Genomic DNA, 26,417 nt, shown 5'->3' on the forward strand with positions numbered 1-26,417 from the left:
TGGAAGAGATGTATGCTGGCAATTATGCTTCTGTTTGTTTGTTTGATTTAAATACAGTGCATTTGCAGAGGCAGTGCACATTGTAAATGCACTTACACAAATGTTGTATGATTATTTAAGGTCTACATTGCCATGAGCCACAATAAATATAGGATGGAAGGAAGACTCTGCTTCTGGCCTGATGGTAGAATCTTCAACAGTGGGGTCTTTGACCATTCTAGTTACTAAGTGTGAGGTAGAATTGTGCTTTTGGGGGTATGATGATGGTACAGATATATAAAACTGAAATAAACTACACTAAAATACCCTACACATTCTCTGTATACCAGGATAGCGTGCTAAGTGTTGTATATATTTTGGTTGAAATGAAGGTAGATAAATAGTAAATTGATTAAGAAACTGAGAAGACTTTCTTGTACAAGGTAATTATTTGAGGGATAAAAGAGGTGGTAAAAACACACAGTCTTGTTTATGAACCTTCCTTACCTTGAACTCCGAACTGAATCTAGACGGGAAACAATGGCAATGTTTAAAAATGTCATTTTTACAATTGTATTTCCTTATTTATTTATTCATTTTTCTTTGAAGTTTAATTATGTTCCAACAAAATTTTCAGGTTTTATAAATATTTTGGGTTTATACCTATCTTTTTTTCTAGAACCTTTCAGATTGTCTAGTCTTTTTGTCTCCCAAGTTTCATAATTCTTCATAATCCACTCACTGAGAACCAGTGTCAAAATATTTCAATGAAGAGAGGAACCAGACATATGAAGCTTCATCATGTTTATCCCCAAAATAATCATATAGGTCTAATTGTTGTTATTTTATGATTACTAAGTTAGCATTTGTCCATTGGTGGTGCCATTTCCAAGTCCTGAATCTCTGAGATCATTAAATATCCTGCTGCATTTCCTGTGACAGATTAAGTGTTACCCGGCATTTGTTCCCCTCCCCTGACACAGGGAGAACATGGCAAAGTCCTCACAGTGACCTGAGGCAAGGATTGAACCTATGACCTCAGAACCCTAAAGCTGTGTTGTCGAGACACTACCTGCAATACCACTGTGCTGCCAGCATTCCTTTATCCCATTTCAAATTTCACTCATTAGCAGATATTTTGAGGTCTGTTAATGGACCGCAGTCTTCCCCTGTTTCCTTGATTGCAAAATGAACCTCTGTTTCGCCCTTGCTTTGATGATTACATGATATGGTGTCCCATTAACTAATTGCATCTTGTCCTCCAAGAGCTGATTCTGAAATGAATCCGTAAGCCCAATTCATTCCTCCACAGTTACCTTTGCTCTAGTTTGCCCGACTTTTGCTAATCTTTCCAGCTAACCATTGAACTGTCTATGACATTGTGCATAATAATAAACCCGCTATACAAAACGAGATATTTTATTTGTAATATATTTATGCTTGTACACCAGTAAAATAAAATGCATATCTATAATTCCATCGCAATCTCAGTGAACAGTTAGACAGCATTCCTTTGACAGACGCCACATGGAAAAAGCGTTGTGACGCCCACAGGACTCTGCAAGTTTTCTGGGGATAATTAAACATTTGTCTTTACTGAAATACTTATAAACATAAAAAAATCATAACAGTTTGAACAAATGTTTCACTCTGAAGAAAAAGCAAAAAATAACAAAAAAGAAAACATAAACATTGGGAGCAGAAATCATGTCTTTGTCTCATACCTGCAACATTCCCGTGTGCTTTCGGCTCTCTGGTTGCTTTATTTCTTTATTTTTTTTTCTTATTTCCTTATTTTTTTTTTTCATATTTGTATTTTTTTGTTATTGTTTTTTTCTTTATTTTTTTTAGTGGGTTTGTCTACAGGAGTCACTTTCTGGTCAGTGTAAGCTTTTGCAGGTAAAGGGGAGGAGGACTCTCTCTGCAGTGTTGCTTAAACACAGCACATTTAAAAGTACATAGAACAAACATTTGGGCACTGAGTTTGTTTTTTTATATACATTAGATCGTATGGGTTCTGTAAAGGCATCCATTTCTTAATGTGTCTTTAGCTTCATAAATTATTGTGTCTTCTTGACCGTGTGGGTCCAAGCTCACAATCCCCCTTCTTACAGTCTCTGCCTGCATGTGTAAGTTACTGTAGGTATTTCTGTGTGTCATTGTCATGAGCAAAATATGATCCAAGAATTTGCTCCAATTCCAACTAAGACATGGTTAAGGACAACCAGAACATGGGGAAAAAGAGAAGGCCAAGTGCTCTAAGCGTAGATCCATGACCCTTCAGACATGACTGGTCTGATTTTGGCTTTTTGGAACACTTTTTTTTCTTTTTTGATGGTGCTGTCGAGGGCTCCAGATCGTCCAACAGTTCAGGGTTGAGTTTGTCCAGAGACTGGTCGAGACTGTTGGAAAGGGTTCCCAGTGGCCCGTCATTGAGACTTACTCCTTGCTTGCCGCGAGTGTCATTCTTTATCCGTTCCACTTCTCGCACCTTCGTCTTGGATATGTTCTCTTTTTCTTTCTGTGGGTTGTTGGTGATCTGCCGGCTGTTGTAAGATGAAGGGTCAGGGATGGACTTGCTGGAGATGATGGACGATTTGTCACTATCTGAAAGACAACACCTTGGAATGCTCTCTCCCAAAGGGTCGTCAAGGGAGTGGAACTTTCCCGAACGTGTCTTGGTCTCCACACATCCTTCCAGGTCACTGCCTTTAAGGCGTTTCAGGTCCTTCCCCACAAGAGTGATTGGGAGGTGACATTCCAGCTCAGAGCTGGAGCCTTTGAAGCGTTTGAACCAGTCCCAGAGCGGCCTGGCCCGGCAATCGCAAATCCATTGGTTCCCATTGAGCCGTAGGTATTGGAGTGACACCAGAGGGTCCATCGACTCCCCACTCAGCATGGTGAGGTTGTTGTAAAAGAGAAACAAGGTGGTTAGCTTGCCAAGGTCGCCAAAGGCCCGCTGCTGCACATGGATGATACGGTTTTGATGCAGGAGCAGGCGGTCCAGGTTGGTCAATCCTCGCAGCATGTGATCCGTCACCACCTTAATCTTGTTGTTGTGCAGAAACAGGTAAGTGAGGTTGGCCAGATCCAAGAAAGTGTCGTCGTGCAGGGCTAGAAGGTTATTGTCCTGTAAGTACAGGTACTGCAGCGAGGACAGTCCGCGGAACACCCCTACGGGGAGCTCAGACAGTCCGCACCTGTGCAGGTGCAAGGTGTGCAGCTTTGTCAGTCCTCGGAATGCTGAAGGACTGATGATGCGAAGGTTGCTGTTGTCGCCAATATCCAGCTCCTCCAGTCTCTCTAGGCCATAGAAAGCCCCGGCCTCGATGTGGCTGATGTTGTTGGAGTACATCCAGAGGACGGTGAGATTATGCACAGAGCTAAAGCTGGTGGAACGGACCACCGTCAGTTTGTTGCTCTGGAGGAATATCCGCTGGCTGCGGACTGGGATTTCAGTGGGAATAGAGAACAGACCCTGCTGCTGACAGGCCACAGTCGGCCTCGGCTCGCTGTAGCACACACATTTGGCCGGGCAGCCATTCAATGCTGGCACCAGGTTCAGCCATAGCACCAGGCAGAAGAGTCGGCCGCCTGGGGAGAGAAGACAGAGAACCATGGGGGTCAGTTTTCAGACTGAGACCATAACTGCTTATCATCTTGTGCTACTGCAGCACATAAAAGAGCTAATTATAGCTTCATTACTGAAGCACAGTTATAAGGAGTGTAGTCATAATTGAATTAGTCGCCTGAATATCTGTCAAACAATTATGCCAGGGTGGGAGGATGATAAGGGTGCTTGATTTCAAGAGCATACCAGTTATTATGAAATGGAGAAGTCAAAAGGAGAAAATGGTCATGAAAATGGAAAGTTTAATGCATTATTCTTGCAAATGTTTCAAGTCACTTGGGTCATTTGTCTCAGAAAAGATAACAACCAATCCTTACGCAACCTCTGAATGTTTCATGTAGAGAAGAGAAAGGCGCAGCTCTTGGATTCACCAACCGCCTTCAAGTATGTTTCAATTATCCGCTTTGCAACCCAGCTCCTCTAAGATGGCCGGCTGCAGTCTGCCTGTGAAGGAAGCACTACTGGCTGATATCTTCGCCTTGGGACCCATTCCCATCTATCAGCCAATGCAAGCATGAGGAGCCAGGCGTTTGGGAGTGCTGATAAATTAAACATAAGAATGTGCCTTGCGCAAAATTAGCTGGCACTAATAGGGAAGGTGGAACTAATCATGCTTCGGCATGGCAAAGGCTTTGACATTTTAGTCTGTCCTAAGGAAGATAAGTGCAGTGGTGGGTCCCTTCGTGCCTTTGTGACTGGAAGTGTGCCCTGTGGGATTTATTTTTTATCAGGGCCTTGGAGAAGGATGTTGGAGCACTGTAGGTGTGGGCATTCTTGAACTGTTTTAGCAAAGCTCTGATACAAGATCCAAGACTGTAATAAGCAATTCCGAGTTATGTAATGGTAACCCAATTAAAGCTAGTTAAGATCCAGGCAAGCACGACTTGCCCACTTTCCTGCTGTGATTTCTTTTTCATTATCAGGTTTTATATTTTTATGTGGAGATGAGAATGTTTGTTGCTAGAAGCAATTTGCAGTGATTTAAATAACATCAGATTACAGAAAGTTGAAAGGGTTGCATATTTAACCCCTTAGACTGCTGTCTTGTCATGCAGTCAATCATTTAAAGTAATTCTGGATCCACTTTGAAGGATTTGCTAATATTCCTGAAGCTCATATGTCCTTTTTACTATTATTACTGCTGTTATTATTATGACTGAATAATCAGTCAATCAAACTGAAAACAATGCATAATCTTATCGTTATTCTCATTGTTTTGCAGCGTGTTTTTTTTTATATATATATATATATATATACATTGCCCTTCCTCTACTTGCCAAGTTCCCTTTTTTTCCTTGGCATACTGTGCAAAAATGAACATACAACATTTGAATGTATTTTCATAAGTTTGTACCCTCCCTTTTTGCACATAAAGCCAGAATAATCTCTATTGTGTTAATATATCTTATTATAGTTTTCATATATAACTATACAATATTCTTAGAAATAATTATAAATAAAATAATCGCCTGCTGTCAGAAATGTAACTCTACACCTACACCTTCACCTTCATTCAGTACAAGCAGGTCCTTGAATATGCAAATGGTCCCTGCCCCTGGAGCTCTGCCTCTACATCATTAATCACACTCATCACTTCTCTTTTATAAACTTTGCAAACAAAATCTCAGCCTTCCTGTCCTGCAGCTTTAAACAGCCTGCTTTAGGCTTGACAGCCACCCTGTGATGCTCTCCTCCCTTGGACACTCCAGCTCCACCATGCCTAGACACTTCTCTTTTAGCACCTTTGCAACTGAAAATGCAACACATATCAACCTTCTGTATAAAATTGCTAAAGTTAGCATGCAATGTCCTCTTTTTTCCTCTGTAGCAGTATGCTAAGTATATGGAAATTGCACTCTCAATAAAAATGGGTCATAGGTTTATGACATAAAAAACCCTAGCTGAATCTGAGCCTGAAGAAGCAGTCAACACAATGGCATAACATTTCTGCTTTGAAGGTTTTCATTAGTTGTCAGTTATAATCATCAAAATAACAGAAATAAACGCTTGAAAATATATCAGTCTGTGTGTAATGAATGAGTATAATATACAAGTTTCACTTTTTGAATGGAATTACTGAAATAAATCAACTTTTTCATGATATTCTTATTTTATGACCAGCACCTGTACATATATATGGTATGCTATTGTGTTGACTACAAGGTGGACATGCTAAAATGGCTAACTACATGTTCTTGGCCTTTACACAACATCATAATATTAAAGGCAATCAAATCAACTAAGGTTCGGTAGAAGGGGCTCATGTGTATATGTTTTCTTACTCAGTACCTGTTACACAATGGTAAATGTCTGTTAAACAATGGTCAGTATATTAGTGTGTGCAGAGAGATGTCAGAGGCTGTTTACTACTGTCTTCCAGTTTCAAAGCTTGGCCATCCTCGGCACATCTTGAAGAGCCCCACCCTGTCCTGCAGCTTGTTAAACTGAGCTTGCTTGAGGCTTGACAGCACCCCTGTGCTGCTCTCTTCCCTTAGATACCACCGCCCCCACCCCCACCCCCACCACCAAAGTCATCCTCCTGTACCAGAAAGCTGTCAGACTCTCCCTCTTTCTGCTTCATAGCACTCCTCTCTCACCCTCTCTCCACCGATAAAAATATTCTATTGCCAGGCTGTTCCGCGTTAGGCTTCATGAATCCATCAGGCCTCCTCTTTTTTATCTTCTAGTCATTAGCAGACTACCCACACACCCACAAAAAGAGTGGCTGAGATCCGCATTCAAAGACGCCTTTTCTCTGCCTTCCCCCGGTCGCGCTAACCTGCTCCTGTGCCTTCCCCCTTGCTTTTCATCTATTTAGCGTCGAATAAAGTTGCTCGAAATGTCATCCACTGTCCTCCAATTATTTCAGAGCACTATCTGCTCCCTGGGATGGTCACATACCCATGGCCTTTATCGTAAGTCACCCTTCAGCATAAAAGGCCATTTGGTTAGCATTGACCATATGCCTCTTTCATATTTTTCTTGTTTCCCCCTTTTTTCTGCTCCCTTTTCATTTTTCCATCAGTTACCCTCCCCTTTTGAGTAATTTTTAGACTCTTCAAGCCATCAAAATATAGGCTGTGTTTGTCCAAATAGTTGAAGAGACTCCTTTATAATTAGCGACTTTAACTATTTGTAAGCACAACTAGAGTTAGACCATCATGAGATACTAGAGAATCAGCCTGCACCTGTCCAGAGAATACAGTCACTTCCAGAAATTTGGTGAGAAACAGCACATGTGGCAGGGTGTTAAGATCATCACCAACTGCAGGACAATATTAATCAGCTGCAACAGTGATGCCTCCTGCCCATATTTTTCCTGATCAACAAATATACATGCTTTAAACCACAGAGCAACATGGTGGTGAGGAAGACTACTCCTAGAAATGACAAGGTGCTTTGTCTGTCTGTGGTTGATGTGAGTAACACTCTGGAAGGCTACCAGACCAGACAGCATCTCTGGCAGTGTGCTCAGGGAATGTGTAGACCAGCTGGCAGATGTCCTCATGGGCATCTTCAACCCTTCCTTCAAATCCATACTTTGCCATTATTGCAATGCCAAATAATTTTTCAGTGTCCTGCCTTAACAGCTACCACCCCACTGCACTCATGCCCATCAACATGAAATACTTCAGCATTTATCACCATCACTTTTCTGCATCTGACTGATTGTCAGGCTAAACCTACTGGGCCTGCACATAGCCCTTTGCAACTGGATCCTAATATTCCTTTCTGGGAGACCTCTGACAATCTGGATCAGGAGTAACACCTCTACCATCACCACACTGAGCACTGTGGTGCCCCAGGGCTATGTGCTTAAAACACTGCTGTTCACTCTCTTGACTCATCTGTGCGACATTGCACAGATTTTGTTTGCAGATGTCACAACTGTGGTGGGCCTCATCAACAAGAGATGCAATGAATAATAGACTGGTACCAAGTCAGCAACATGTTTCTGAACTATGGAGGGGTTCAGTCTGCTCACTCTAATATAACACCAACAGATTTTCTATGGAGATTGCCACAAGTACTTACCAAAGGACCTCACCTGGATACTCAGCACTAGTTCCACAATTAAGATAGCCCAACAGCATCTTTCTGTGGAAGCCCATCCCGTTCCCCCACAACCACCACCATAGAGAGCATTTTGTGCTACTGCCTTTTCACCTGATTTTGGAATTGCACTGATTGCCGTTCACAAAACCCTGCAATGCATAGTGAGGAGAAGATCATCAGGGTCTCTCTCCTCTCCATCACAGATATTTACACCACCATCTGCACCTGCAAAGTCTCCCGCATTGTTGATGACCCCTACACATGCCTTACACACACTCTTCTCCTGCCATCTGGAAAAAAAATAGTGTAGCATTCAGTCCTCCATAGACAGAGAGACTGTGTAACTTTTTCTTCCCTCAAGCCACCAGACTCTTGAATTCAAGAGTAGGAACAAACTGATACTCCACACAGTCATGCACAAAAGCAACCAAATTCCTATATTTTTGCACAATTTAAATGACAAAAAAAGTAAATATTTGTCATTCCTGCACATTACTACATATATTGCATGTATATGTATTCATATTAAATATAGCAAAATATGTTCCATGCAAAATAACAAAATAACTAAATATTGTATTGATTCACGAGTCTCTCACCACAGTCCTGCAGGAGCATTTTGTTTCACTGTGTATAAGTATACAGTTCCAATTAATATGAAAAAAAAAAACACTTGACATTGTACAAGGGGTACCAGTTGTGGAGACAGACATTCAGTTGGGTGCACCCAGCTTGGACACACAAAAAAAGGAATGCTACGTAATATTTTTACCTTAACACTACAGCTTTGTGATGGTTTCCTGAGCTGTAATATGGAGAAAAGAGCCTCAGTTGCTGTTATTCCAGGCTCAGCACTGTAGAAATTGCACTATGTAACTTTTGGAGCAGGGTAGGAAACCCTTGGAATAGGAACCCTTATATTAGAGGGAGCCCCAGGAGCAAAAACCCAAAATCTTATCTAGTGTTCTCTGGAATGTTGGAGCCCAATCCAGTACCTTTTGAGAAGAACAGTCATTCAGTTTAACACTTTTATGTTTGAACCATCGAAAATCTTGAATAAACCCTTCCTAGAAGAGAAGTGGGTCTTAACAGGGGATATAGAGACAACTGTGTAAGGCCTGTTAGATACCCAAAGATGACAGCTTTTAGATAGAGGAAGAGTGACTACATTATTGCTGAAAAAAGAAAGTGGCTGGTATTTTGAGAACAGTGGACTGTCTGCACAAAAGCCCAGACATCAACATCACTGTATGTGTGGGACAACATGGATCATGCAGCCAACCTCCATGACTTCCAAGAGTAACTTTGGAGGTGTGGACAGAGAGCCCTGCTTTGAAGAACTGAAAGCATATGCGCTTGACATTGGAGTCAGGTCAGTTACGTGAGGCAGTGTAACATTGCATCAAGACAGAATAGCACTGGTCTAATTTTTTTCTCTGTATATTCTATATAATGTGTGTGCGAAACTAAATTGGATGACTTGCTTTGCCTTGCCTCCCAGTTATTTCCGTAATTACAGAGTGCATGGCACATAACACTGCTGTCCTCTCTTTATGTTATTTTATTTTATTTTTTTTAAATCCACAGCTTGCTAACGCTGCAAAAGAGGGAAAACTGGATTCTCAAGTGACAAGACTATTAGGAGTGCAATCCTAAGCGCCTCTTAGCATGGAGAGGACTTCTCTGAGTCATTACAGAGAAGCTGAACTCCAAGCACTCAGCTTTGCATGAAATGCACTGATTGCTGCTCTCTCTCTCTCTCTTTTCTCTCTCTCTCTCTCTCTCTCTCTCTCTCTCTCTCTCTCTCTCTCTCTGACAAAGCACTCGTCTTGATAAAAAAGACGACAGCGGGACAGGCAACAAGCACCTGATAAAAAAAATCAAGGCGGCTTCTTCAGCATCTAATTAAATTACTGTTTTCGTGGACAACAAAACAAGAAACAATGCAAAGCAGGCACTTAAGATAAGCGTGAGTGCAGAGAATGAGCGAGAGAGGGAGGGAGCTTGTTGACTCGAAGCAGCCAAGTGTGGCAATCCCTGCCTCCGAGCTCATTTGCATACGTCCCTGCCGAGCACGGGGCGAATTCTGCAATGTTTCCAACTTCATCTTCCTCCTCATGGAGCATGTAGCACTTTCGTCTCACTTTTTACAGCCGCGGTTGTATTGCCTCTGCATGGAAAATGTTTGGGTGAGGGACAATGAAACGTCCAGTGTGATCCCCCCCTGCTATTGATTATGTTGCAAAGGATCTCAGAAGTACACAGATGATTATCGTGGACATGTGCTCAGAATTCAGAGGACTGAGACATGGCTGAGCTCATTAAACTCTACCTTTATACATTACTTCAGCTGGACAAGCCAAGCAATAAACGTTATACTAGCACCTACACACATGGGGAAAAAAAAAATCTCACTATGGTCCACTGCAACTATATACACCAATTACCTATAACATTAAATACATTGTCCATACATCACCTCCACTGGATGTATGGGTGCAATTTGTAGTTCTACAATTATAGACTGTAGATTATCTGTTGTTCTGCATAAACAGTCCATAGTTGTGAGTGTGTGATGCCCAGTGAGAGACGGGCACTCAATCCAGTGTGTGTACCTTAGATGAGTTCAATTATTCTATGTAAGCTCTGGATTCACCGAGACCCTTAATGGGATAAAGCAGTTACAGACAATAAGCAGTTAAATATTACCATCCCACAGCAGTGTTAGCTAGCTGGCTACATTTAATTTTTAGATCCAAAATAAAGGCTGCGAGCTAATATCATTGGAACCCATCATTATTCAACATGATCTTTTTTGTGTAACCCTCTATCTGTGATTAAGTCATTGGAAGTAAAATGGCTCCCTCATTACAGCAGCAAGTCATTTATCACTGCGCCCTGTGCTCTATTAGCTCGCTTTGTCTTTGTTAATTGTTACAGCAAACAAGTGGAACTGTTGATTTTGCTAATCCCCAAAGTAGTGCCACCTTAACTGTGTTGTGTCCCATTAATATTTGTGGATTAGTTACTAAGATACATGACTGTTCTTGGTTGGCCCACTTGAGAGTGCAGCAATAGTCTAGTCATTGTACAGATGACACAATGGTGTGGGAACAATGTTGGCAAAACGTTCATAACATCTGTTTTACTTGGTGTTTAATGAATGCCATTGTTCGATTCTTGCAACTGGCAAAGGAACCTGGGACCTTTCTGAGAAGCCCTTGATCCTGAGACTGTATTCAGAGCTTGTACCATGCTCAATGCCAAACAGCAGCTAGAGGGGTATCAAGACCTGAAGCCTTTGGCAGTGGAGCGGTGGATCTGCATTCTCTGAAGTGGAGATTTGAAGTTGAATGGGTTTAACTTCAGTACCTGATCTCATGATCAGGTAATTTATACAACCTCTTCCCAAAAGTTACATAATGCAGTTTCTGAAGTGCTGTGCCCAGGGTAGAAATGACAGAGACTCTATTCTCCTTACAGCACAATGCTTTAAAGCTGTATATTGTGTGGAATTAGGGTTAGGGTTTAGGGTTATGTTTGGGTTTAGGACAGGTTTAAGGCTGATATTTCATTCTGGGTAGGTGTCAGAACTTCTTGCGTACATCAGTGAAAGGAAAACTATATTTTTACACAAAGATTATACGCTGAATGCTAATGTTTGACTCTTGCAGCTGCTCTAGAGAGTGGTTAATAGTCATTCTTTTCCATCCCATTTTCGCTTTGAAGTTCAGTGAAACACAGAGTCAAGAACAGCCTGCTCAATTTCCTAGTTCTCAGCCAAAACAAGCTAAAACCTTAACAGTGTTGAGAAGTTGTTCAAATTGTAATCTCACATTTTCATCGTAGATACACATAATCATAATTTGCTATAACAATTGAAAACAGCTCCCTGATGAAACTCCTGCTGCAAATTTTTATCATCCATTATCCTCAAGCTACCCCTGATTCCAATTATGTAAATAGAAAAATCTTTATGCGAAGAAATGGATAACGTGGTGCCTCTGTAAAATAGGAGAAATGTTCCCAAGTCCAATGTGAAGACTCATTTCTCCGAGGCACAGAAATGAGTTGGAATTCACTGGCACATTTCACAGGCCTGTACATGTAAATTTAATTTACCAAACTGATTTAATTACCTACAGCCTCATCTGTCTGATGATGAAAAATGGATGCCTGAAAAAAAAAAAATCTGCCTTTGAACAGATGCAGATGTAGACGTAAAGCCTGGACCCAAAAATAAAAAAAGACGCTAAAGGACACAGTGGGAGGATGAAATGCACTGAGGAAACCTGGACAGGTTACAGAGAGGAAATTACATAGTCTAGATGTGGGAACATGGCTGTCAGGATTTGATGGCATTCAGCCAAGAGGACATTTAGTAGGGTCAGATCCTAGGGGTTGAGCTCATGTGCAGCTGCTCTAGAGTGTCCTGTTTCATTTCATGCTTTCCTGTGGAAGTTATATAAGCCGTGTGTGTGTGTGTGTGTGTGTGTGTGTGTGTGTGTGTGTGTGTGTGTGTGTGTGTCTTCAATGTGGGGTTACTGAGAGTTGAGGCTTTATCTGTCGGTGGTCAGGAGTTAGGCTCAGATCAGTCAAGTTGTCTTACACTACCATGGTGCAGTGTGACTCTAACCAGTTAGCTGACATAACTCGACTAGCAGTAGGGTTCTCCTTCAGTCTTGAGCTAGGTAGGATAGCACACATAACCACTGTGTATAAATAACACTGACAAAATTGCAGGGGAGAAATTAATGAATTACAATGTATAGTCCTTACTGATTATCACATTTTAATACACTTACCATACATGCATATGCATAGATGTAACTGAGGAAATCGGTGTGTAAATTAGGTTTCCCTTTTGGAGGCCCAGTTCAGCGTCACGTGACAAACCACAAAAATATCAATATTACAGTATTTGACATATGATGTCCTTCATAGTGTAATCATATCACGGCTCTATTTCATGAAAATATATCGTGTTGCCACCTGTGTCCCCGCCTGTGTCATACAGGACGAGAGATGAAGGAACTGAAATGACCAGTACAGTGAGCACACACAGTGGTGAGCACACAGCGTTTCTGCTAACACCAGAACAGGAACGAGCAGATCAGGGCACGTATGTCCCTCATGATACCAGCCGTCCAGATGGCTCATGAATAACAGAGACACATGGGTCATAAGGGATCAAAAAAAAAAAAGCTAGGAGAAGGAAACACATATGCACATACTGCTGAAATCCTAGTCAGTTAAAAAGGGGAAAAAATAAAAAAAATAATAGATATGTATGATCAAGCTATACATTAAGTTATTCGGCAACTACCGTGTCTGGCTCTGTAACCCATTTTAAAACAAAACCTGGTCATAGTTTATCATAGAATTCACAATGTACTTTTATATAATTATAGGACACTGGTTCAGTGTCAGTGTATCTACAATAAAAGCAGAATAGCACAAATCTCTTAAAGGTTTTTGGTTTGAATGACCAGCTATGTTGGCTTATGCCAGGCATTATATTTTATTCAGTATACCCTATAACACCATAAAAATACATGTATAGACCATTATAAATACAGGATGAATAATATTGCCCTATTTTTAAGGGAATTATAAAACTTGCAATATTTGTGAACCTGAAATTGCAAAAATCAAGCCACATGAATCTAAATGACCCTGACCATACACATGGTCATAGCCTACTGGTTCAGTGTCCGTGTATCTACAATAAAAGCAGAATAGCACAAATCTCTTAAAGGTTCTTGGTTTGAATGACCAGCTATAGAAAATTCCTAAACTTCTTTTAACAGCACCCCACCTCAGTAATCATTCTGGTTGTTTTTCATGGTAGCAATATTAATAGCTTAAGGTCAGTGTTGAGCTGCTAGTGAGCAATGAATGATACAGTGTCCAAAATGGCCCCCTATTCACTATTCCCTATATTATTCACTATATAGTTCACTATAACAGGGAACTGAATTCAGGAGGATAGTAAACAATTTCGAACACAACCTCATGTGGGTTTTTTACCAAACAATGCAGCGGATTATGGGTAATCTGATATCTGCTAGTGTACATGGGTTGTACACTACTCTTTGCAGTGCATTGTGGGATTGTTTAAGTGCACTGAAAATTCTCAACTATGTTCTCAGACACTACTACAAAATGGTGGAAACCCAAAACAATGCACTGAAATTTGTCTTGCATCTCACAATGGCTCTGTTACAAGTACAATATCATACACACCACATTAAACAGTTTAATTACATTTATCACAATAAAAAACACACCATCCCATCATATACCTCATATACACTCACACCCCAATTAAACACCCTCACCATGTGTCCTATCCATCGATTTACACACTTGCTTAAGCAGCATAACTGACTGTGGACAAATTAGTTCCTGAACCTGTTTAACCTTATCCTTGGTACTCTAAATCGTCTCTTTGAAGGTAAAAGCTCAAAATAACCTGTTAGGGACTGTTATGTGGCATATTACTGCTGCAATGGCATGTAAATGAGGTAACAGCCTTGATTACCGTTTACATTGTACTAGTAAACACTGGAACACAGGTTATGCTTTTATTACAACAAGATAGATCCAACAATAGCTTTTCCTTCCAGAGAAATTGCTTTTTATTTTTGTAGCTCTATTCTTCTGTTAAGCATATTTGTATTATTTCTTTTTTTAATAACTTTTAAGTTTTAAAACAGCTTGAACATATTATTTGTAGCCCATACCCACCCCGCCCTATCTCTAACGAATCACCCAAACTAAACATCAGACAGACAAATGGGGAATATTTCCTACATTCATAAGCACTATCAGAAACAGCCTTAGCCAGGAGCTACCAGAGCTTTCACAGAAGACCCTCGCGGATTCAAGCAAAGGCCCTAGTTCAACCAAACAAATGTTTCATTTGAAACTCTAGCTCTGTTGCTGCGGCAATGAGCACAGTCTTAGACAGAGAACAATGTTTCAAAACTTATTTTCATCTACAACTGCTGGCGAATCTATAGAAGCCATGGACCACACACTGTGAGTAAAGCAGATGATAAAGAGATTTCATAGAGTCCTATACACACACACACGCGTGCGCACACACACACACACAAGGTTCAATAACAATAATTAGAGCATTTAGTTATGAACAAATACAGAATCTCTTGGCCAGAACTGAAACTGATAACTGATTAAAGCTGTATAGTACATCACTGTCCATTCTATTAGCTCCACTGACCATATTTGCCCCCTTTCACCCTGTTCTTCAAACGGTCAGGAACCACAGAGGACCACCTCAGAGCAGTTATGATTTGGGTGGTGGATCATTCTCAGTGCTGCAGTGACAGTGTCATGGTGGTGTTGTTTTAGTGTGTGTTGTGCTGTTACAAGTGGATCAAACACAGTGTCACTGCTGTTCTGAGAATAGTCCATCAACCAAAAATATCCGACAGTGTCCTGCGGTCACTGATGAAGAGCTAGAGGATGACCAACACAGTGTGTAGCAACAAATGAGCTACTGTCTCTGACTTTACATCTACAAGGTGGACCAACACAGTAAGTGTGTCTAATAGAGTAGACAGACAATGGACACAGTGAGTTTGAAAACTCCACTACCACTGCTGTGTGCAGCTCTGATCCATTCTTACTGGTATAACACAAACTAACACACCACCACCACATCTGGAGTCAGGGAAAATGTATAAGTATGCGTGTGTATGTGTGTGTTCACTGCCACACATGGGTTACATGTGAGTCAACAGTAAATTGTAGTTCAGTGCAACGATGATTAAACCTGGTTTCAGGGGCTTTTCCTGCTATTGTACAGAAAAGAAAAGGAGGCCTACATCAGCCCCCGTCACCTATACATAATTCATATTATTCCATTACATCCATCATCACTTCGTCTCATTATGCTAGCTGTCATGCTGCGGTGCTAATTGGCTATGTTTCAAAACAAAGCTATCATTCTTATCAGTCTCTACCATATTTAACTTGTGTCTGTCTTACTGAGAATTAGTTCATAGCTTTTAGGTTTAAACCTAATGCTTCAAGTTTGTTGTGAGCAAGTTTAAGATGACCCCATTTTTTTAACCCCTTCTTCTTCCCCATGGAACCCAAAACTCAAACTTAGCTGTCTCAGCTAAGGTCTTCGTGCCACAGCGGATATGTACGAGGACCAGAGTGCAGGGTTGTGTGGCCCTGTTTGGTTGATAAACTGGGTTAAATATTTAAAAAGAGAGGAAACATGCTGAAAGTATCCAATAAACATAAAAAAGTATGCTGGAATTCACTACCTCAGATTGTAATTGGGAAAGTTGTGGGAAATTACAAACAAAATGCCAAACAAAGGATGTTTTTCTAACAGGTAAAAGAACAAAAATTAAGCCGTTCTCTTTTTTTCTTAAGCTCTAAAGTATTTTCTTTTTCTCATCTTTTGCTCTATTTTTTATTTTTATTTTCTGTCCTTTTTGCACTGGTATCTGTTTTCTCTGTTTTTTTTCTCTGTTTTGTTCTCTTTCCTATGCTTTCATTTTCTGACATTTCCTTTTTTTCTGTTCTCTTTTGTCCCAGTTACCAGCTGATCCTCTACAAATGTGCAACATTTTCTCAGGGGGTCTCTGGGTCCAAATAGCCATCCCTACAGCTGAGCATACTTTGGGCAATCACCCCAGAGCATTATGGGATTTGGAGTTTTTCTCCAGAGGAGCGCGGCTGCTGCTCCTTGCTGGTAGCATGCTGCACCGAGCCACCCTTTACACTTCAGGGTAGTTATACATCTGAGGCTGTCTGTTCAGTTATAAATTTACTGGATGCTGAGGCTCCAACAGGAAACTCGAGTTCATCAACTTCCAGTACCTCTTGCTGCAGTAATCTCTGAAAGTGTTTTTCTTGGTTATATAATCCTGTAGATAGCTTGTTTTAATTGGGACTGTGCAGTGGCTTTGGCAGAAACATGCCATCCATTTCCAGTGTTTGCTTGAGTGGTCATATGGAGTAATTCTCTTCAATGCTTCAGTGGGAAGTGTTTGTTTAAGTCCTGTACTTACCTCTGACTGTGTGTGTAAAGCAGAGTCTGAGCACGATGAACTCGGTTGTGATGCCATGCATCGTTAGCCTCTCTGCATGCTCTTCTGGGTACCTTTGTTTAAGGCGGCTAAAGAGATTGTTATTGTTGCCACCTGTGGAATGGACTGTACCTCTGCAAAGCTTGCAGATTCCAGCAGCTTGGATTGAACAGTGTTTGGAAAATCCAAAGCATTTCTATGTCTTCAAAGTGGAATCTTGTTTTTTTTTTAAACAATTTTTCACTGAGCTACCACCACAATTATTATACACTCCTACGGAAATGTCTGTATGGCATTTGAAGCACCACAAAACATATCTTTCATATATTTCAATGTGATTTAAAGTTACAAAAACAAGTTTGGAATTTTTTTGGAATATTTTTTAACTTGTCCAACCATGTATGTCCAATCATCCAGTCATGAAATTTGGACTGACAATGACAATCACAATGTCAGAATGAAAATGAAATGACAATATTGTCTACTATTTCTCACAACATTTTACAGCAGTTTCAGTTTGAATGCCTGTGCTGCTCCTTGTACTAATCTATCCTAAAGTTTGCAGATTTGGTTGCTTTGTATTTTCTGTTGTAATTCCGAGTTTGATCTTAACTAAGCTGATCAACGTTAGTTTGTAAAGTGTCGTAATACTCCTGAAAGCTCCAAGTAAGTTGGTAAGAAACTTAACATAAGCTTTGGGACAAAAGCACAACAACTTCACAACTGTCTCGGTACAAACACGCGTAAGCTGAATGCATGATGGATGAGCAACAAAAGTGCTGTACTGACAGAACAGTGTGCTACAGAGGTGTCAGATTGAGGAGAGAAGTTTCAGGAAAGTGAACAAAAACCCCTCTAACTCTAATGATCTGACTGAGGAAATAAAAACACTGCAAACTTTTAGCGTTATTCCATTTCGCAGTGCTCTGGTAGGAAGGAAATTGAGTAATGAGGCAATAAACAATAATCATTGATTTTTTTCCAAGCTTTGGGTCTTATGGTACAAATTGTTATGGAATATAAATTGTGATTTTATTGCTGCTGGAAATAAAGGAAAACAAACAAACGAAAAATGGAAAACCTGTTTAGCCATTCTGAAGAGGCTTTGTAAAGGAAGCACAAAGGCGAAGAAATGCAAAAGCCCTGTTGTAATATAACAAGCTGTTTGGTCCAGGAAAGAAGCACCAAAAATAAAACAAATTGAAGCAGCCTTTTTAGTGTGCCATTCATTTTCCAAACTACTGACTTTGTAATGAGTGAACTATTTGATGCTTATGCAGAAAATTGTTCTAATCGTCTAGTCTAGACACTTCCACTTGTGTTTCGATTTGACTTGATCTTTCTGCATTATTTAGTTTTTTTATGGCTGTCCAAAAGGTTTCATCAGAGAGAATTGGCTTTTTTTTTGTCCAGAGATGACTGGGGTGTGTGAAAGCCATACAAATCCTGGTAGAAAATAAGCTGGAGGGACTGAGGTGAGGGCCTGAATCTAGGGCAGATTTTTCACCATTTAGCAGGCCACTGAACCAAGACTGAATGCAAAATGGCTACTGTATAAAAACTATCCACCTCTGTGTGTCCTTTGCTCTATATTTTGCTCACCTGATCATTTATTACAGACGCACAGACATTAAAATGACAGCCATATCTAACTAAAAAGAAAGAAGAAGGAAAAAAAACAAGTATCAATCCTCATTCCCTTTCCTGCCGCTAAGAAGGCTTTACACTAGATACTGGAACACTGATATGCAGATTTGACTGTATCAAGGAATATAGACATTACAATCGTCAGACACTGATGTTAGCATTTGAAGACTTCTCCTACCCTTCCCAGGTATTAGGTAGAACTCCACAGCCCAACTTTAGATGCGTTATACCCCTCTAGCCCATTTGGCACTGGTCATGGTAAAACAGGTTCTTCAAAACTTAGTACATAAAATACCTAAAGTAGCAGTCCAGATATCCCTAATATATCTACCTTGTGATTGGTAGTTTACATTTAGCTATCAAGCTCCCATCCACTGGTGGTGCTGTTTCAATAAATCCACACTGTCTGTTATGTAGCTTACCCAAAGAATAATTACAAATACAGTGCTGTAAATTGTGGAGAAAGTTATGCAAGAGAAAATCCTGCCATTTCTAAGCTTATGGATTTTTGAGTTAGATTAAGCTGAGGCTTAGGGTAGTGTTTTGAATTATGGCTAGGGTTATACACAAGACAAGTTTATGCCTATTGTTTATTGTTTGTATGTTTAAGATTATGGTTTTGGTTGTGGTATGGTTTAGGATTAAGTTCAAGGCTGATTTTCATGTGCATCCATTATATATTTTGTCCACATTGGATAGGACTGATCTTTAATATCATATGTATAAATGCACTTTAAGACCTGGCTGCATGGTGTCCTAAAACTCATGTGCAGCTGCTTCAAAGATCCCCAATCTGTTGGCACTGTGCCCAGGCAAACGCTTGTGTCCACAACAGGTGGACCTTAAATAGACATCAGTCAGTAGAAGAGTTGTTGGACGTATGGTACAAGAATGAACATATGGCTTGTTTACCTTGCCAAATTAATAATAAAAAAAAGCCCTTAACTGAACAGGAGCAGAATACTCAGAACCGCAAGCAGCTGTTTTCAAAATATCTACTTCTGCGGACAAACCGAACCCATCAGAACTGTAATGCCTCACTGTGTTTTCTCTTTCCATAAATTAGGCTTCAGCTATGTGCCAAGTGCATCGCTTTCATCCCAGTATAAACAATTCATTTTGTGTTTGAGTTGGGCTAGATGCTGGAAGCTCCCCAACTTCTGTGGAGTGACATCCTGTAGGTGTGTACGGTAATGAGGTTTTGGACGGGCAAGTCAACATGCTAATTCAGTTCAGCGTGGTCGAGTAATTACGCATGCAGTGTGCAGTAGCAGCAGCTGTGATTTTCAGGAGTTACTATATATTTATGAATTATGTCTTCTTCCATATCTTTGGCACACAGCTTTCCAGCCAAAAATGTTTTGAAAATGAACATTTCTTTCATTCAAAATATGATTTTACTAATATAAATAGTGTATTTGTCTAACTAGCTTAGAAAATCAGCCTTGAAACTTCCCTTAAACTTAACTCTAAACCTAACCTTAGAATTACACATAAAGGCAGTTTTTGTTACATACCCATATCCTTCACAGGGCAACACATACACATTCACTCACACCTACGGACACTTTTGAGTCGCCAATTCACTTACCAACGTGTGTTTTTGGACTGTGGGAGGACACACTAACTCCTCACAAACAGTCACCCGGAGTGGGAATCGAATCCGCAACCTCCAGACCCCTGGAGCTGTGTGACTGCGACACTAACCTGTAAAACCCCTGTGCAATCATTTCAGTCAGACCAGACAAAATGATTGGTGGCTTTCCTATCTGTCTGATCTACCTACGTCATCCTGTCCACGTGCAGAGACTGAAAACAGAGGTAGAAATTGCTTCCAACAAAAAACCAGAGTGAACATGGGAGAACACACCAAACTCCTCACAGACAGTCATCCAGAGTGGGGCTCGAACCCACAACCCTAGGGTCCTGAAGCTGTGTGAGTGACACTACCCGTGCCACACCAAGTGAACATGTGATGATTTGGGACCTGAACATGTTTTTATTAGTGCAGTGTTTCTTGTTCAGTAGAACACAAATATTAGAAGGGAATAAATAAATTCTGTTGTGTGCGTGTGTGTTTGTGTGTGTACTGCTTCTACAATCTCTTATGTTTGGAGTGAGATGTCAGCTCAGGGTTTTAAAATACATCAGCATTTGGCTGTGGGGCAGTGGGATGGGGAAACAATGGTTTGGACATGCAGTGTAAATGAATATGATTCTACCCAAAGTGCTATTGAAATCTAGGGGATCCCCAGGGGTGCTGTGGTCTAAGAATTGGACCAAACATTAGGAGATTGCTGGTTGATTCGCCATTTATATATCAGATATCCAAGGCCAGGAGTCCAGGACAGTACAACTGGCTCCGTTTTCTGGGTTTATAGGATGCCTTCCCCCCAACCCTCCCCATTACACAAGCTCAGAGCTGGCCAGTGCAAGCATCTGTTGAATGACATGGCAGATTTGGGCAGTTGGGGTTGAAATGCCCAGCGGTGTTAGCATCGGTTTGAAAAGAAGGGGTAGTTGGCTTCCCATGTCTGAGAGGAAGCAGGTGCTTGGCTTCAAGCTCCCAGGTCGGTAGCATTGTGTGTGAGAGAAGAATGCAATTACATATTTTACAGTCACCCACACAGCCATATTCACACTGGGATATTTATGCAAATATCCACTTAGGTGGCACCAGTATTAATACCAGTCCATTGCAGACTTTTTTGTGCCATTTGTGACATATATGGAAAGAAAACCCTCATACTGCCAGGATCCATTGGTGCCTGCAGACTGTGCCATCAGCCATAAAAGCTGCATTTTGCGGGGACTCTGTCTTCCTGTAGCCAGCACCTGCATATCATATTTCGATGAACTCCAGTGCAAAGTAGCTGAGTGGCACAGTGGAGCTGTCAGCTGTCAATATTTAACTCTTGTGATGAAGTGGCTGAGGAAGAGCCGTGGTGTAGATGCCACTCTCTGTGGTCACGAAGCTGGTTAGATGATACGGCTCAAGTGTGTCATAGCCAAAACACCATACAGGGAAAGTGCTCACTTTATTGCCTGCAGACAGCTGTGATTAGGTATTCAGCTCTGCCTTGGACAGCTCTCTTGTTACCTTAAATGGTTATGGCCTTGTTTTTAGGCTACAGAAAAATTCCCCTTCATATGTATAGCTTTGAAAATACACTTTTCTAAAGATACTACAAAGAGAAACGGCTGCTATCTGATTGTCACGGGTTCCCAGGTGGAGCTCTGGCGCTTTTCTCTATTCAGACCTATCTTGTCTGCCTAATAACTTATTTCTAGACATTTATATGGCTTATTTTAAGTCATTGCACTGTGGAGAGGAATACTAGAAGGGGATAATATGATTTACCATTGCAATAAGATCATTCCACTTCATGGTGTCACTTCATATAAGAATTGTTCTTTTTCAACCCTTTTCAAACTCAAGGTAGGTTTATAATTCTGAATCAACAGCAAACAAGACAAAACCCACACGTATACACTGAGTGATCAACTGGATAAGGAACATCTACCTTGTGTCTACACTCATTGTCCATGTTGTCAGCTCCACTGAAAATACATGACCATTAGTTGCTCTGCATACTTTTTAATCACTAAATTGGACAGTGAGTGTAGATAGGTATTCATAATCCAGTGTTTGTTCAGTGAAATACACACACACACACACTCATATTTCCCCCTACTGGCAACTCTAATGTACAGTACCAGTCAAAAGTTTGGACACATCTCATTAGGCATTGGTGGAGCCGGGCTATTCACTGTAGAGAACTGTGTACCAGCCCCTACCTCTGCACAACCAAAGATATGGTCTCAAACACATTAAGAAGGCAGTTCTACAAATTAACTCTTGACGAGGCCACAGTTGTTCACTAAAAAAAAACATGCCAGGTGACGATCTCATGAAGCTCCCACAAGAAATCCCAAGTATTGTCGCAGTCAAACTCAGCTAATATGGTGAGAAGGTCCCTGGCTTTTGGTCAAGTCAAAAGTGCTACCAGGGTGAGAAAAAAACCCTGGCTTGTGGGCCAATTCAACTCCACACATATGGCGGGAAAAACACTGGTTCAGAGCCGAATGGTCCCCAGCACCATGGTGAAAAAGTCCATAGGTCAGGTCTCAGTAAGTTACTCAAAAGTTCATGGCTTGACCACCGTGATAGAAGATGCCTCATGAAATCTGGCCTAGTCAACTCTACTGCTACCTCAATCCACTCCACTATCGTGGTGAGCTCCCAGCCTGGGTCTTCTCCACTACTCAAGTACTACAATAAGATAGTCACTAGGGCATGGTACTATGGTCAGCTAGTACAGTAGGTCTCAGTATTAAAAGTTATAGAAGGCATTAAAAGTTCAAAACAAAACCAACCACAGATGCATCATAAACAAACCGGATGTAAAGCGGCACAAAAGAGCTCCTAGCATTCTTACACCATACACCCACATCACACACATTGACTTCATCCCCTTCCGATTTACACCACACTCACTCCTACGCCCAGTCCAAATACTGAAACAGCTATTTCCGGATGCTGGCACATATAGAGATTTGATTTTCCACAGTGTTTAGACAGTGTTTAAGATGTGCAATTTTAGACTAGCGTCTTAGTAGAGAGTGGTTTGCATAACCTGCTAATGGCTTGACAATACAATTAGGCCAATAGTCTGTCATCCAGTTCACTCAGTAGCTTACATTAGTTTGTTATATAATCACTTATGTGGTGTAACGTTAAGAATTCTGTTTGTCTCTTTTAAAGGTACAATTTTAATGTGACAACAGATTTCTATTTATAGTCCCCCTTCCCTCTTTCACAGACCTCCCTAGCTGCAGTTCAGCCGCTGGGGAATCAAGATTTCATGATTACCGTAGGCACTTTTCCCCCTCCTTCATAAATTTTTCAGAGCTGATGCTAACCTGTACTTGCTGCTCTCAAATATTATGGGCACAACAGTGAGAATTACCCTGAAATGTGATGAGGGCATCTGTGCCCTTCCGCAGTGATGGGAGGTCACTATGTGGCTCGGCTCTGGCATCATGATGCATTGGAGATTCAGTGCAACAACATGCTCCCTCACTTCAATGCTCAAGCTGTCAGTAATTTAAACACTGAGCTATCACTGGATTAGGATCACTTACCTTGTATCTACATTCACTATTTTATCAGCTCCACTAACCATACAGAAGCACTCTGTAGTGGTAGAGTCCATCTGGTTCTCTGCATCCATTGTTAGCCCCCTTTCACCCTGCCCTTCAGTACCCAGGATCACCACAAGACCAGGTATGAGTTGGGTGCCGGATCATTCTCAGTGCTGCTGTGACACTGATGTGGTGCTAGTATGTCGGGATCAGACACAGCAGTGTTTCCTGAGTTTTTAAAATCCTCAGTGTCACTGCTGGACTGAGAAGAGTCAACAAATGAAAACCATGAGCCAACTGCACCCTGTTGGTGACGTCCCATCGCCGCTGAAGGACTAGGGGATGACTAACACAAACAATGAATTTGCTACTACCATCATGTAAAAGCAGACCACTGCATCATCTTGCGAGTTACCAGGTGGTCCTTAATAATTAGTTCTGGATCAAAAACTCAACTCCAATTCATCCCATACTGAATGGGGTAAGGTCAGTCCTGAGGACACAGCCTCCTGGCTCTTCAGCTCAGTGCTGCTAGGGCTTAATACACTGCACTGTAAACGTGAATAAGTTAGCAGATCCTATTAGAGGCCAAAACATCAAGACATGCCTAAAGCAGCTGTATTTGGTGTGTAGATTAATCAGAATTTGACTAGAATGGGCAGAGGTTAGCATGTCTCACAGACTGTATTTGTTTTTAACATGGTGATGAATGCTTGATTATAGTGTATTACCACATTTCCCTGTTAAGCTGCCTTTCAGAACATGCCAAATGAGACCATGTATGAATAATTATCTTACTGATTTCATCTATGTAACATTCAAAGAGCTGTTAATTACTCCAAGATATGGTATTTGAAAAGCTGAACCTGTAATTAGACTGTAGCAATCTGAATAAGGGCCCTGTGGGGCACAAGCATATATTGAAAGATTAGATAAAGACAAATATTTGAATAGACTATATATCCAGATATTTGCAGACTCTCCATCTAATCAGTGTGTTCTGCTTCTTTAAGGTGCACCCACAAACACACATGTTCAGTTGTGTTCATGCACTTTGTATAATTGTCATAGAAAACACTGACCAATGGAATAGAATAGGCTCTGGAGCAGCTGCACTGAGTGCTCAAGGCCAAGCGAATGCCAGAGAAGTGTAAAGACCCTAAAAAGAAAATCACTCCTGCTATTCCTAAAATCACTTCATAGTTACTTTTATGATCACTAAGTGAATTCCGTTCCACTGGTGGCATTGTCTCAGCAAATACACTGTCAAAATCATCTCTTATCTAAGCGCTAATGCTACACAAGCACACAAACATCAGGTTTATTGTTAGGTTTAGGTGTAAGGTTAAGCACAAAATGCTGCTGTTTTTGACATTGTGAAAGTTACAGTTAAGTTTAGGGTTAGATTAGAGTTATTGCCAGGGTTTGGGTTAAGTGTTAGCAATAGTGCTAATCAAGCACAAATGACATTTTATTTATTTGTTTAATTTATTTATTTATTTATGTATTTAAGCTTAACGATGTACAGCTAGGTTGATGGTTAAGCAAAGACTTAAGCCAGATTTTTCAAGCTGAATAAAAAGATATTCAAAATAACTTCCATGATTTATTTAGTACAGATTTTATGAGTGTCATTTATCTGTAGTACATTTTGTACGAGTCCTGGGAATGGTTTTGTAGTAATATATCATCACAGTCCAATCAAAAACACATATCTCCAAAAAGCTAACTTTTCAGGAACAGGAAAAGACTATATTTCTCTGACTGTAACAGTAAAAATAAACCACAGATAACGCGATTTAGACACATTACATTTTACAGAAATGTAAAAATATTTTTATTGGGACATGTCCGAAAGTTTTATATGTAAAACAGACTTGCATGCGTTGCGGATTTCTTTTAGTGGATTCCAATGAACTACATCCACCTCCGTGTAACCAAAGCATGCACCGTATTCCCTGCTATGAATACATGTTTTAGCAAAAGCAGAGTCTATCATTACTATACTTGATACTTATTGTGATTAAATATAGCCTTGCTGATTTAATATTTCACGCGAGTAAACGTGAGGTCATTTACTTTAGCACGGACACTCCATCAGTCTGGGGGAGGGGGGAGATATGTTTTGATGGACAATTCTAGCAGCCAGTAGAGATAATAAAAGTAACTGTGTGGTTTTTCAATTTTTCATTGATGATTTTGATATTCCATCCATACCTTAAAGAATTGTTCATGTAATGTTAAGCCTTTCGGTAAGACTTACTTTCACTTACTTACTTAATTCCATTTATATACGTCAAGCCTTAGCCCATAAAGCATGTTTTGCTGTTAGTGATTTTTAAACAGCTAACAGAGTCTACATTAAATAAGCAGATCAGTGTAGTCTTGTAAATCCTTGCTTGTTCCTCCAGTATTCACTTTTAATCCAAACTCTCAGAAGATGGAATTCCCGGTTTAATGTGAGGAGGTTGTGCCATTGTTGACATGCTCTTCCCCTATACTGAGAGCATGATGCAAAAGTACAGTAACATATAAAAGACTTCCAAAAATAGATGAGGGAAGCCAAAGGCAGACTGGAGCAATCTGAAAGAAGGGGGATGTAAGGTTTTTTTTTTTTTTTTTTTTTTTTTTTTTTTTTAATAAAAATGTCTCCTGAGTAGAGATACTGCATACTTTAAGCCATGCAGTGGAACACAACTGCTAAATGTTTCATTTAGACCTGCAAAATTAATAGCATATTAATTGTTACTGCGCTCGGGTCTCGGCAGTATGCTAATCAGGAAATCTAATCTTGCTTGCCGCTTTTGATGTGAATAATAGTTGAATGATAATTTGTTGCCGTCATAAACCTTGAGGAAATATCTTAGGAGGCTTGGCATCAAGCC

General features: G+C 40.6%; 1 protein-coding gene across 2 annotated transcripts in view; it reads right to left on the reverse strand.

Moving 5' to 3' along the window:
- Positions 1 to 1,422: 1,422 nt before the first annotated feature.
- The window catches only part of LOC136679017 (reticulon-4 receptor-like), a 99,232-nt gene continuing 74,237 nt past the window's right edge, over positions 1,423 to 26,417 (reverse strand). The window contains exons 1-2 of one of the 2 annotated variants that reach the window (XM_066657267.1): positions 16,723 to 16,797; positions 1,423 to 3,573 (exon numbers count right to left, since the gene is read on the reverse strand). In XM_066657267.1, the coding sequence (XP_066513364.1) occupies positions 2,183 to 3,573; positions 16,723 to 16,783 (1,452 nt within the window). In that variant the 5' untranslated portion in view covers positions 16,784 to 16,797 and the 3' untranslated portion in view covers positions 1,423 to 2,182. Of the gene's footprint in view, positions 3,574 to 16,722; positions 16,798 to 26,417 lie in introns of those variants that run through there. The other variant, XM_066657268.1, reaches the window with a different exon arrangement.

The sequence above is a fragment of the Hoplias malabaricus genome, chromosome Y (assembly GCF_029633855.1).
Source record: "Hoplias malabaricus isolate fHopMal1 chromosome Y, fHopMal1.hap1, whole genome shotgun sequence".
Taxonomy (NCBI): Eukaryota; Metazoa; Chordata; class Actinopteri; order Characiformes; family Erythrinidae; genus Hoplias; species Hoplias malabaricus.